At 41.0% G+C, this 13647-nt stretch overlaps 1 protein-coding gene across 5 annotated transcripts in view; it reads left to right on the forward strand.

Moving 5' to 3' along the window:
* The window catches only part of LOC101143714 (schlafen family member 13), a 98945-nt gene extending 89818 nt beyond the window's left edge, over positions 1 to 9127 (forward strand). For 3 of the 5 annotated variants that reach the window (XM_055388451.2, XM_055388453.2, XM_004041890.5), the window contains 4 exons: positions 2424 to 3502; positions 4197 to 4328; positions 5830 to 6553; positions 6750 to 9127. In XM_055388451.2, the coding sequence (XP_055244426.2) occupies positions 2424 to 3502; positions 4197 to 4328; positions 5830 to 6553; positions 6750 to 7521 (2707 nt within the window). In that variant the 3' untranslated portion in view covers positions 7522 to 9127. Of the gene's footprint in view, positions 1 to 835; positions 1278 to 2423; positions 3503 to 4196; positions 4329 to 5829; positions 6554 to 6749 lie in introns of those variants that run through there. The other 2 variants (XM_055388455.2, XM_055388454.2) reach the window with 2 other exon arrangements.
* Positions 9128 to 13647: the final 4520 nt, after the last annotated feature.

Genomic DNA, 13647 nt, shown 5'->3' on the forward strand with positions numbered 1-13647 from the left:
AGCCCAGGATTTCGAGACCAGCCTGGGCAATGTAGGGAGACCCTATCGCTATGAATAATAATAATAATAATAATAATAATAATAATAATAAATTAACCGGGCCTGGTGGCGCACACCTGTGGTTCCAGCTTCTCCGGAGGCTGAGGCAAAAATCGCCTGAGCCTGTGATGGAGCCACTGCACTCCAGCCTGGACAACACAGGAAGACATTGTATCAAAACAAAAACAAAACAAAACAAAACAAAACAAAACAACAAAACAGAATTAGAATTGCCATTACCGTGTACCCATTATCCTGATTACCCTGCAATCTAGAAAGGGGAGAAATGAGAAAAATGTCTCCCTCCCAACGTCTGTAAAATACAGAGCTGCTATATGAGAAGGACAAAGAGCTCTGTGTTTTATTTACCCAAGAGGGAGCCTCTGTCGCAGCTGTTTCCTTCTGTTTCTGCCTGAGACTAGCCAGTCCCCACCAGTTTTCCTCAGTGGGGTGGGGGACTTGGGAGTGGATGGGAGGATTTGTGTTGTTCTGATTTTACCTACAGTATACCTGTGTAGGAGGCGAAACTGTTTCCATCAATTTCCACAGAGAAGCAAGGGCAAGAATTATCTCTAATTATTCCCATGCATGTGTGGGGGGGGGTTCAAAGAAGTCTGAATCTTGACCCCTGAACTCTACTGCCTCTCTCTACGTGTTTCTGCAGTCCTTCAGGACTGATTTTGGTGGAAGAAGACAGCAGGCGGTGGGCACTCACTGTGCTGGTGGGAAGTCTGGTTACGTTAAGAAAGGGATTCTAGCAAAGTTATTCTGTAAATACAACAGAATCAGTTGCTTTTGTTAAATATATTGGTAAGCTTCCTGAATTTTTTCCCCTGAATTCTCAATTTGTTATTGAATAGTTCAGTTTTATTTAGGGATTCAATTTTATTTAGGAAACAATATCTCTACCTTACAAAGAATCTGCAAGTAGCACTGACTATAATACCTTTACACCCAAAGGAAGAGCTGGGATAGAGCTCCCTAAGACTTTTCTGCCTGCAAAAGATATGGGTGGGGTTGCCATTTGAATACAGTTACCAATGAAAAACTATCAGCTTATCTAGGCTTTAACAATAAAGTTCGTGGGGGTAAAGAGAAAAGATTTAACTTTGAAGTCCCCATATATCAAAAATAATATTTTACAGGTAACTTGACAAAGATGTTTCAGTGGTCTCGGAATGCAAGACAGAATCCTGACGGTAGAAATTTCTAGGCAAGGGTCTAAATTAGGCAAACTGGTAAGATTGTGAATGTCCCAGCCTTTATTTCTGAATCTTGACCTCTGAACTCTGCTGCCTCTCTCTAAACATGTTTCTGCATACGGGTACTTCAGGACTGATTTTGGTGTAAGAAGACAGCAGGTGTACACTTGATGATGCTATTTCCTTACCTCTCATTCATTCCTCAACCCATTGTAAAATAATGTCAATTAATATAGGTTCCTTTACTGAACACCTGTGAACCAAAGCATAGTTTTAAATGCTTGTTGTAAACTATCTGAGTTAATCTTCATAATAACAGTCACAGGTGGCTGCACCATGTTTTATAGAAAGAAAATAGAGTTAGAAAGAGTAAATATCTAGACTAATATAACAGTACTAAATGACAGAACTGGAATTCAAGCCATCTTCATTGACTCTGTTCTCCAAGACCTTAGCCCCTGGTTTATTGCCTCCTGATGCCCATTTCCCAGGTGTCTGAAGAGCATTTTTCAAAGTCACAGTTAACCTTAATTTTACTAAACTTAGGTTTAGTAACACTTTCCAGTCATTACCTAGCTGTATCTGTCAGCAATATTAGACATCTTAAAACCTTGGCAGGTGACTTTGTTCCAGGCTTTGTTAATACCAAATACCCTTGATTTTTCTCTTACTTCTTTGATTTTTCATACTCAGACCTTTCTACAGTCTCCTTTTCAATGTGGTCTTCTTTTACTTATCTTCTAAAGTTGATGTTCATGGAGAATCTGTTCCAAACCTAGATGTTCTCATGCCATGGTACACATGCCCCTCAGCTGATCCACTACCTCTGTGTTTCAATGCTAATGATTTCACCTGGCCAGTTCTAGTGCATCCTTTAAGTCTTGGCCTAAATGGAACCTACTCCTGGAAGTCTTATGGAACCATGGTCTCCAGATTCGTTCAGATACCCTATTCAATGTGTTTTCCCTCTTAGAGCCCATGTCACAGATGATGGTAAAGGCTAATTTCATTAGTTCCCTTCCCTGCCAGCCAGTCAGCTCCTAAAGAGACTATACCTGTCTTTCTTGCTATTGTCTTATCCCAGCACATATTAGACACGTTTTAAATATTTTCTAATAAATGAATTGTAGGCCTGTAACAATTTTTTAATCAAAAATGAAACAAATGTTCTAATACTTTAAGGTGCAAGTTCAACATGGAGGCAAATCACTGCTCCCTGGGTGTGTATCCATCTTACCCAGACCTGGTCATCGATGTCGGAGAAGTGACTCTTGGAGAAGAAAACAGAAAAAAGCTGCAGAAAACTCAGAGAGACCAAGAGAGGGCGAGAGTTATACGGGCTGCGTGTGCTTTATTAAACTCAGGAGGAGGAGTGATTCGGATGGAAATGGCCAACAAGGATGAGCGTCCCACAGAGATGGGACTGGATTTAGAAGAATCCTTGAGAAAGCTTATTCAGTATCCATATTTGCAGGCTTTCTTTGAGACTAAGCAACATGGAAGGTGTTTTTACATTTTTGTTAAATCTTGGAGTGGTGATCCTTTCCTTACAGATGGTTCTTTCAGTTCCCGCATTTGCAGCCTTAGTTCTTCATTATACTGTAGATCTGGCACCTCTGTGCTTTGCATGAATTCAAGACAGGCATTCGATTTCCTGAAGACCAAGGAAAGACAGTCCAAATATAATCTGATTAATGAAGGGTCTCCACCTAGTAAAATTGTGAAAGCTGTATACCAGAACATATCTGAGTCAAATCCTGCATATAAAGTTTTCCAAACTGACACTATTGAATATGGTGAAATCCTATCTTTTCCTGAGTCTCCATCCATAGAGTTTAAACAGTTCTCTACAAAACACATCCAACAATATGTAGAAAATATAATTCCAGAGTACATCTCTGCATTTGCAAACACTGAGGGAGGCTATCTTCTTATTGGAGTGGATGATAAGAGTAGGAAAGTCCTGGGATGTGCCAAAGAACAGGTTGACCCTGACTCTTTGAAAAAGGTAATTGCAAGAGCAATTTCTAAGTTGCCCATTGTCCATTTTTGCTCTTCAAAACCTCGGGTAGAGTACAGCACCAAAATCGTAGAAGTGTTTTGTGGGAAAGAGTTGTATGGCTATCTCTGTGTGATTAAAGTGAAGGCATTCTGTTGTGTGGTGTTCTCGGAAGCTCCCAAGTCATGGATGGTGAGGGAGAAGTACATCCGCCCCTTGACAACTGAGGAATGGGTAGAGAAAATGATGGACGCAGATCCAGGTAAGAGGGAACCAGATTCTCCCTTCCTGACCTTTCTACCTCTTCCCCAATACCACTTCCTTCTTTATTCTCTAAGCTTGACCTTCTCACACCCACTGAAATTTACTTTCTCTAAATCTCCATGCTTTTCATAGATGGGAAGTTTTATTGGGTGAGAAAAAGCCAAAATGAGATATTTTGTGAATGGTGATTTCCCACAAAAGAAGAAGCAAAGGAAAAACCTTGGAAATTGGTTCCTTTAATAAAACCATTGAATTGGAATCTGTTGGAGCCTTATAATACTGATTAGCTTGTACCTCAGATTAGCATAAAATCAACTCTGGGAGACAAGAGTTAGTGTTGGTTGAGGTTTGTTTAAGTTGAGGTTAGTGGAGGTGTGTGCACAGGGATATAAAAACCTGATGATTATAACTTAAAGAGAATTTTTTTTCACTGCAATTCAAGCAAAGAACTATTCAAACATGGAAGAGGGGGCATTATGTTGCATGGGGAAACACCATTCAAGGATCAGAAAAAGGACTTTTAATGATGAGTCTTTGGGAACCTGGACATAGAGTCAAGAAAGGGTAAAGCATCTGACTTTGTGGCCTGACTTGTACCATCTTAGATGAAATTTAGACACAGCCTTGTACAGCCTATTCCAATAGCGAGACATGAAATCATATAGTGTAAATTAAAATGTTCTTTCTTTCAGAGTTTCCTCCAGACTTTGCTGAGGCCTTTGAGTCTCAGTTGAGTCTATCTGACAGTCCTTCACTTTGCAGACCAGTGTATTCTAAGAAAGGTCTGGAACACAAAGCTGATCTACAACAACATTTATTTCCAGGTACTAACTGCCAGTTTTTACATCAGGAGAGAGGGAAGTCATTTAATACATTTCGTGGAAAACAAATCCATGAAAGATTGTGTCCTGCAGATCCAGGTGTATACAGTGACAATGCCACAAGCCTCTTGGGGATGAGTTTCAGGTGCCTTTAGAAATCATCTGGCCCATTGGTTGCCACATCTGGCTGATTATTAGAAATGCCATAGGAGGTAGTTAAACATGCAGATCTCCAGGCCCACACCAAGAACTTATGAACGCTTAATTTCCAGGGGAAAGGCCTAGCCATATGCATTTGGGCAAGCTTCCCAAATTATTCTGATGCCCTGCTGGGTTTGGATCTAGTACAACTACAAGGGGCACAATGGAATAACTAGCCACTTCTGGTCTACTTTTCAAGGATGGAGGAATTATGTCTGTAAAAGGAATAAAAACATTCACCTGGTAGAATATAAGAATATAGAAAAACCACAAATAATTTCTCTTTGGAAGAGGCTAGAGGGAACGACTCGCTAATGCTTCAGAGGTGGCACCAAATAATAATTCAAGCCCATAGACAATGTTAGGTAACCCCTCTCCCTGCTGCCCAAACATTTTTTAGCAAGGTTTTTTTCTTGGAGTTCCTACTTACAAAATGAAACCTAGATTTCTCAAGGAGGGAAATGGCTTAACTTCATACATTGAACATATTAAGTATGAGATTTGACAAAAGAATATGATACACAAATATCTTACGTATGTCCAAACATTTATCAAGGGCGAGGTAATTCATATATTAGGCCTGCCTTAGGTCTGTTTACCACCAAATAGTTTCTTTACTCACCTGAGAGCTTTATAGTCATTAGCTTATCAGAAAAGTTTTTAAACATTCCACATTAAGAATCCAAGGTGCAAGAGTAATTGAATACATGGCTTTCACTTTCTCAGGCTCAGTAAATTACATTTCAGTTGACATGCTCCACTGTCCATGAGATACATAGAAGGGTGACATCATTCATTTTACCAGATTTGTAGGTTGTGGGTTAAAGAGATATGCACCAGGCCAGGCGTGGTGGCTCATGCCTGTAATCCCAGCACTTTGGGAGGCCGAGGCGGGCAGATCATGAGGTCAGGAGATCGAGACCATCCTGGCCAACATGGGGAAACCCCGTCTCTACTAAAAATACAAAAAAATAGCCGGGCGTGGTGGCGGAAGCCTGTAGTCCCAGCTGCTTGGGAGGCTGAGGCAGGAGAATGGCGTGAACCTGGGAGGCAGAGCTTGCAGTGAGCCAAGATCGCACCACTGTACTCCAGCCTGGGCAACAGAGCGAGACTCCGTCTCAAAAACAGACAAACGAACAGACAAACAAACAAACAGACAAAAAACCAGAGATGCACCAGAAGGAATTTCTGTTAAATTGTACAATTCTTTGGGGGCTTTCCTCTCTCTTTTAAACATAACATGTGATTCATACAAAATCACATAAACACAGTGAAAACATCTTTCTATTTTCTTCCTGTCTAGTCCCACCAGGACATTTGCGATGTACTCCAGAGTCCCTCTGGAAGGAGCTGTCTTTACAGCATGAAGGACTAAAGGAGTTAATACACAAGCAAATGCAACCTTTCTCCCAGGGAATTGTGATCCTCTCTAGAAGCTGGGCTGTGGACCTGAACTTGCAGGAGAAGCCAGGAGTCATCTGTGATGCTCTGCTGATAGCACAGAACAGCACCCCCATTCTCTACACCATTCTCAGGGAGCAGGATGCAGAGAGCCAGGACTACTGCACTCGCACCGCCTTTACTTTGAAGCAGAAGCTAGTGAACATGGGGGGCTACACTGGGAAGGTGTGTGTGAAGGCCAAGGTCCTCTGCCTGCGTCCTGAGAGCAGCACAGAGGCCTTGGAGGCTGCAGTGTCTCCGATGGATTATCCCGCGTCCTATAGCCTTGCAGGCACCCAGCACATGGAAGCCCTGCTGCAGTCCCTCGTGATTGTCTTGCTCGGCTTCAGGTCTCTCTTGAGTGACCAGCTCGGCTGTGAGGTTTTAAATCTGCTCACAGCCCAGCAGTATGAGATATTCTCCAGAAGCCTCCGCAAGAACAGAGAGTTGTTTGTCCATGGCTTACCTGGCTCAGGGAAGACCATCATGGCCATGAAGATCGTGGAGAAGATCAGGAATGTGTTTCAGTGTGAGGCACACAGAATTCTCTACGTTTGTGAAAACCAGCCTCTGAGGAACTTTATCAGGTAAGCAGTTGGATCTTACGTCTTTAAGTTTTATTTAATCTGGGTTTAATTTTTTCTGCTAAGTCACCGTCTTTCTTGAGAATTGAGTGGTAAAATGATCTGTGGTAATGTACTGTGCTCGGAGGAACATGATACAATTATTTCCTCCCCTTGTTTTCTTAGAGAAAACCTGAGTGTGTTCTTTTAATTTTTACAGTGATAGAAATATCTGCCAAGCAGAGACCCGGAAAACTTTCCTAAGAGAAAACTTTGAACACATTCAACACATCGTCATTGACGAAGCTCAGAATTTCCGTACTGAAGATGGGGACTGGTATAGGAAGGCAAAAACCATCACTCAGAGAGAAAAGGATTGTCCAGGAGTTCTCTGGATCTTTCTGGATTACTTTCAGACCAGTCACTTGGGTCACAGTGGCCTTCCCCCTCTCTCAGCACAGTATCCAAGAGAAGAGCTCACCACAGTAGTTCGCAATGCAGATGAAATAGCCAAGTACATACAACAAGAAATGCAACTAATTATAGAAAATCCTCCAATTAATATCCCCCATGGGTATCTGGCAATTCTCAGTGAAGCTAAATGGGTTCCAGGTGTTTCAGGCAACAAAAAGATTATTAAAAACTTTACTTTGGAGCAAATAGTGACCTATGTGGCAGACACCTGCAGGTGCTTCTTTGAAAGGGGCTATTCTCCAAAGGATGTTGCTGTGCTTGTCAGCACCGTGACAGAAGCGGAGCAGTATCAGTCTAAGCTCTTGAAAGCAATGAGGAAGAAAATGGTGGTGCCGCTCAGTGATGCATGTGATATGTTGGGTGATCACATTGTGTTGGACAGTGTCCGGCGATTCTCAGGCCTGGAAAGGAACATAGTGTTTGGGATCCATCCAAGGACAGCTGACCCAGCTATCTTACCCAATATTCTGATCTGTCTGGCTTCCAGGGCAAAACAGCACCTATATATTTTTCTGTGAAGTGACTATTAGGAAGAACTCCAAACCAAAATGCGATGTAAATGTCTATGGGTGACAGTCTGCTGATGGTAGAAACCTTTCTTTTTAGTTCACAAGTCAGTTAGGGATTTGGATGGAGCTGACACAGAGAGTTTGGAGCTCCCCGATTTCTGGCTCTCCTTTCAGGGGTTCCTTCCCCAACTCTTTTCAGCAGCGGTGGCTGCCCCCCATTCTGACCCCTGACTCTTGCAGCCAGAAAGACGGTGGTTTTCTAGAGGAACTTTAGCTGTCCTGCACAATGCAGACCTGTGTCTTGCTCTCTGGGTAAAAGCCATAAAAATAAGAAACTCAGCCTGTGGCCTTTCTTTCTTCCAAGGCTGGGCTTCTTTTTGTAAGTGACTTCATGTAGTTTGTTGCTTTTAAAAATTTGTCCAGAATTGTTTTCTGCAGAAGCATGGTCTGTTAGGAGCTTACAGGCCATAGGAGAAGCAATTGTTTCCTGAATTTATCTTTGCTGTATTCATTTAGGGCTTGGGAGAGTCCCAAGATAATTCAGTCACTGTCAGATTAATCATTTTGGCAGAACAAACAATATTGTTATGATTATTTAATCCTTAAAATTGTGATCTCCAGAGTTTGTTATCAGAATAGCCCAGACCAAGGCTTAATTGTAATAGTGAACATTAATGGTACCTTTACAGAGAAATTATAGGCCAAGAGAAAATGCTGGCTTTCAGTAGAAGTTAATATTAGAAACCCAAATCTGGTTCTGAAATTGTGTATCAGATGTACGGTGAACAAACTTGGGAAAGATTTTCTTTAAAAATCAGTGAGCCTTGACCAGGCACGGTGGCTCACACCTGTAATCCCAGCTGTTTGGGAGGCTGAGGCAGGTGGATCCCCTGAGGTCAGGAGTTCAAGACCAGCCTGGCCAACATGGAGAAACCCCGTCTCTACTAAAAATACAAAAATTAGCAGGGCATGGTGGTGCATGCTTGTATCCCAGATACTTGGGAGGCTGAAGCATGAGAATCACTTGAATCCTGGAGGCAGAGGTTGCAGTGAGCTGAGATCATGACACTGTACTCCAGCCTGGGCAACAGAGTGAGACTGTCTCAAAAAGAAGAAGAAGAAAAAAAATGCAGTGAGTTTATGTTGTTACATTGTAACATCTCAGCGTAGCTGTATGCATTACTCTATAGCATACCTACTTAAGTTTTATGTCATTCTTGAACTGTGATTTTTTTTTCTATTTGCTTTCATAGTTTGGTGGGCCATTGTTATGGACTGAATGTTTGTGTCCCATCCTCACCCCTAAATTCCCATTTTGAAGCCCCAACCTTCACTGTGGAGCTGGGGCTGCTAAGGAAGTAATTAAGGTTACACGAAGTCACAGTGGAGAATCTGATCTGCTAAGACTGGTGTCCTTATAGGGAGAGACCCCAGAGAGCTTGTTCCCTTCCTCCATGTGCAGACAAACAAGAGGGCATGGGAGCACACAGAGAGATGGCAGCCACCTACAAGCCAAGAGGAGAAGCCTCACAATGAACCCCCCCCCAACCCTGCTGGCACCTATGTCTTCGACTTCCAGCCCCCAGACTGTGAGAAATAAATTTCTGTTGGTTCAGCCATCCAGTCTCTAGTGTTTTGTTATTGCAGCCTGAGAACACAGCTGTATGATCATACATCAAACTAAAAACACTGATACTTAACAATGCTAATGCAATTACTTATTTGCTTTTCAGTCTCTACAAAACATTCTAAAACACTAATCTAAATACTAACAATAAAATATTTGCATAACTAATGAAAATTAAGAAACCACATGCCCAATATTCCATTTATAAGTAATCCTATTTGGCTGATTTCCCTCCATATTGTAAGTTTTGAACTTTTCTGCCAGTCTTTCCCCTATTTGTGTTAACTCATGGAATTCCAGTTGTCTAGCCTTGAAATTGTAGGCTCTTCTAACTTGAGCAAAATCTGACAGATCAGCAAAACAAGGAGAAAAATGTTTCTTCTTTCTTTCTGGCTGCATTAAATGAGATACAGCTCAGCACCAAAAAGCTGTCTTTGTAAATGTTCTTAGTAAACTCCCTGGTCTTTGGAGTTATTTCAGCCTTTGAGAGTAATTCTTTAAAAGTCTAATTCTGACTGGTTGAATCTCTCTATATGATTTATTGCCCTAGTAATATTTGAAACAGTATCATATTTTAAAATATATAAATATTTATGAATTTTTGTTTAGACCAAAGAGGATTACTGATGCTTTCTTCTTTTTCCATATGATGAGGAAATGTTTAGCTTATATATTTATTGCATTTCTGTTTTAAATAAAAAATTGAGAGTTTGTGTTTCATTAAACTGAAAAAAAGATTCTGTAAAATAAATGATTAAATGGAGGAAAAGGAGAAGACTGAGGTCAGCAACTCCATGATACAGCCAAAAATGAGCCAGTAAAAGGTTAAGCAAGATTAACTTTAAATTTTTTTTTTTTTTTTTTAAAGAGAAAAGGTCTCACTATGTTTCCCAGGCTGGAGGGTAGTGGTGTGATCATAGTTCACTATAGCCCTGAACTCCTGGGCTCAAGTGATCCTCTTGCCTCAGCCTCCCATTGCTGGGATTATAGGCATGAGCCACTGTGTCAGGCTTAATTGGGTTTTGATGGGTACCTGCCTATCTCTGTAATTTGGCTCTAGTCATATAGGACCTGCTTCATTAAAGATCTGAAAATCTATCCAGCCATTGTAAAATGAAACAAAATCTTTTTAAAATTTAAATTAGCCTTTTATTTTAGTTCAGACATATAGAAAAGTTGCAAGCGTAGTACAGAAAGTTCCTGTATACCCCACTTAGTGCCCTCCTTTTTAAAATTTTTTAAAACCTAGCTTATTTCCATTAAGATTTCTGAGAATTCCAGGAATGCTCACAGATCTGTCCTTGTAGTCTCCTGCCACTTCTTGCTATGGAGTGCTGTACCAAGGTCTCTGCTAGTTTCTAGTTGGCTTGACATAATGACTTTCCTAAACTTCTGCTCCTCTGAATCTCAAGCATGGAAAGCAGTCACGTCACATCTTTTGTTTCACGAATTAACAGTCAACACCTGGCCCTACTTTCAACAAAACTTAGTAAAGCCTTGAGCATAGTGAAAGACAAATATTTAAATTATATATTAGCAGGAGGCTGAGGTGGGAGGATCATATGAGGCCAGCCTGGGCAGCATAGCATGACCCCCCCCTCGAGAAGACAACAAAAAATTATCTGGGTGTGGTGGTGTGCTCCTGCAGTCCTAGCTATTCCAGAGGCTGAGGCAAGAGGATCGCTTGATTCCAGGAGTTCAAGGCTGTAGTTAGTGATAATTGTGTCACTGAATCCTAGCCTGGGCAACAGAATAAGACCCCATGTCTAACAAAATAATAATAAAACAATCAAAAGTTTAAAATTAGTTATTAAATGTCAGTGTGCCCAGAGTCCTTTGACCACAGATGATCCTGATGGCCTTCTCTCGCCTTGTCCCTGTGCCTCCTTCTACCATTTTTCTTCCTGAGATTCAAAAGTAAGTAGCGGACAGGGTTCCCATTTACCTCTAAATACTTCAGAGGGTGTTTCCTAAAAGGACATTTATAGTACCATCATCAAAATCAGTAAATTAACCCTGATACTATTATCTAATCTATAGACTTTATTGAATTATATCAGTTGTGCCTCAAGTGTCTTTATGTTTTTTTCTCAAAAGAGAAAAAGTTCTGGTCCAGGATTTGATCTAAGATCATGCATTGTATTGAGCTTTCCTTTCTTTTAAGTCTCATTTAATCTGGAGATGTTAATCTGTCTTTGTCATATCTTTGACACTATTGAAGAGGACTGGCCTATTATTTTGCAGAGTATCTGATTTTGGGTCATTTCATGTGTTCTCATGATTAGATTCAGGTTATGCATTTTTGGCATGAATTCCATAGAAGGGCTGTTACGGTTCTCAGTTCATGGTATTAGAAGGCACTTGATAGTGATTAGTTCCATTCCTGATGATGTTAACTCTGATCATTTGGATAAAGTGGCGTCTGCCAGGTTTCCCTACTGTGCAGTTACAATTTGCTTTTTGTAATTAATAAATTGTGTGTGTGTGTGTGTGTGTGGAGGGGGGGTGTTTTTGCTTCTGAACGCATAATATTTGAGATTTTTTTCTAATTAAAAAGTAATTATTCAAAGAGTTCAGAGAACTGATACTGATCACATTCTTTGACCCCACATGCAAATACATTATAAACTAGTAATAAAACGGTAACTAGAAAAATGTTCATATCTTTTGGAATTAAAAAAGTGTTTAACTCGTGGATCAAAGCAGAAATTCTGTAACCATTGTCACAGCAGGTTCTAACAAGCAAGTTTAAGGAGGAGAGAATTTCAGTCCTAGAGAATTTCAGTCTTACTCAAATGCTTTCCTAGAAAGAGGAAACAGTTCCTAACTAATTTCATGAGGCTGGCATAATCTTGATAACAAGTCTGATAGGTAAAGTATGAAAGGAAAATTGCAGGTCACTCAATTATCACTCAAATATCTACATGAAAAATTCTAAACAAAATTTTAGCAAACAAAATCCAACAATTTGTAAAAGTGATAATACACCACGACCAAGGTGGTTCAAGTCAGGAATTCAACGTTGATTTTGGCGTTAAAAAATCAGTCATCAGGCCCAGTGAGGTGGCTCACTCCTGTAATCCCAGACTTTCTGGAGGCTGAAGGAGGAAAGATCCTTCAGGCCAGAAGTTTGAGTCTGCACTGAGCTGTGACTGCATCACCGCACTCTAGCCTGGGTGCCAGTTTGAGACCCTGTCTCCAAGAAAAAAAAATTAATCAGTGTAATTCACCACAGATTAAGAGTTCAAAAGAGAAAAATCACATGATCATCTGAATAGAGGAAAAAGCTTTTGATAAAGTTCAACATCCATTCATAATAAAGACTCTCAGCAAAGTAGAAGTATAAAAACACTTTTGGAAATCAACAAAGGGAATTTACAGCATGAACAAACAGCAAGCCAGCATGATGGCTCACACCTGTAATCTCAGCACTTCCAGAGGCCAAGGCAGGAGAATCACTTGAGCCCAGGGGTTAGAGACAAGCCTTGGCAACATACCAAGATCCTGGCTCTACAAAAAATAAAATAAAATGAAATAAAATTTAAAAATTAGCTGGGTTTGGTGGTGTGTGCCTGTAGTCCCAGCTACTGGGAGGCTGAGGTGAGAGGATCACTGGAGCCCAGGAGGTGAAGGCTGCAGTGGGCTAAAAAAAACCAGAACAACCCCCCAACCCCCTCCCCCCAAAACACTATAAAGAATAGCAACACAAGGTTCAATGTAAACTTTGGTATGGTGTTTTGCCTCTGAGGAGAGGCTTATTGTTAATATTCTTTAGCCGTGTAAGGGGTTCACAGATGTTCATACTTTTGTTCTTTATACCTTATATGTATTCTATAAATATTGTTTCTACTCAATAGTTAATAAAAACATAATTTAAAAGTTCTGTGAATGTTTTTACTCTGCTCACTTTTGAGGGGCCTTTTGGGATATGCATTTTCTATTCCAAGTTAATCTGATATGTCATGCCTGCCACACACATTCCCATGGGAACAACTTCTTAATCTCTTTTGTTTCTGCCTTGGAAGCCATCCTGGTGCTCTGGGAAAATCCCTGCACTAGCATTTTCTTTTTCTTTTCTTTTTTTTCTTTTTCTTTTTTTGAGATAGAATCCCTTGCTCTGTCTTTCAAGATGGAGTGCAGCCGTGTGATCTTGGCTCACTGCAACCTCTGCCTCCCATCCAAGCGATTCTCATGCCTCAGCGCCCCCACCCCCTCCCCAGTCCACCACAGTAGTTGGGACTACCAAGGTGCGCACGACTATGCCCTCTCACCATATTGCCCTGGCTGGTCTCCAACTCCTGAGCTCAGGCAATCCACCCACTTCGGCCTCCCAAAGTGCTGGGATTATAGACGTGAGCCACCGCACCCGGCCTGCGCTAGCTTTTTTTCTTTGTTTCTTTCTCTTTCTTTCTTTTTCTTTCTTTCTCTCTCTCTTCTTTCTTTCTTTCTTTCTTTCTTTCTTTCCCTCCCTCCCTCCCTTCCTCTTTCTCTCTCCTCTCCCTTCCTTC

Source organism: Gorilla gorilla, chromosome 4 (assembly GCF_029281585.2).
Source record: "Gorilla gorilla gorilla isolate KB3781 chromosome 4, NHGRI_mGorGor1-v2.1_pri, whole genome shotgun sequence".
NCBI classification, from domain to species: domain Eukaryota; kingdom Metazoa; phylum Chordata; class Mammalia; order Primates; family Hominidae; genus Gorilla; species Gorilla gorilla.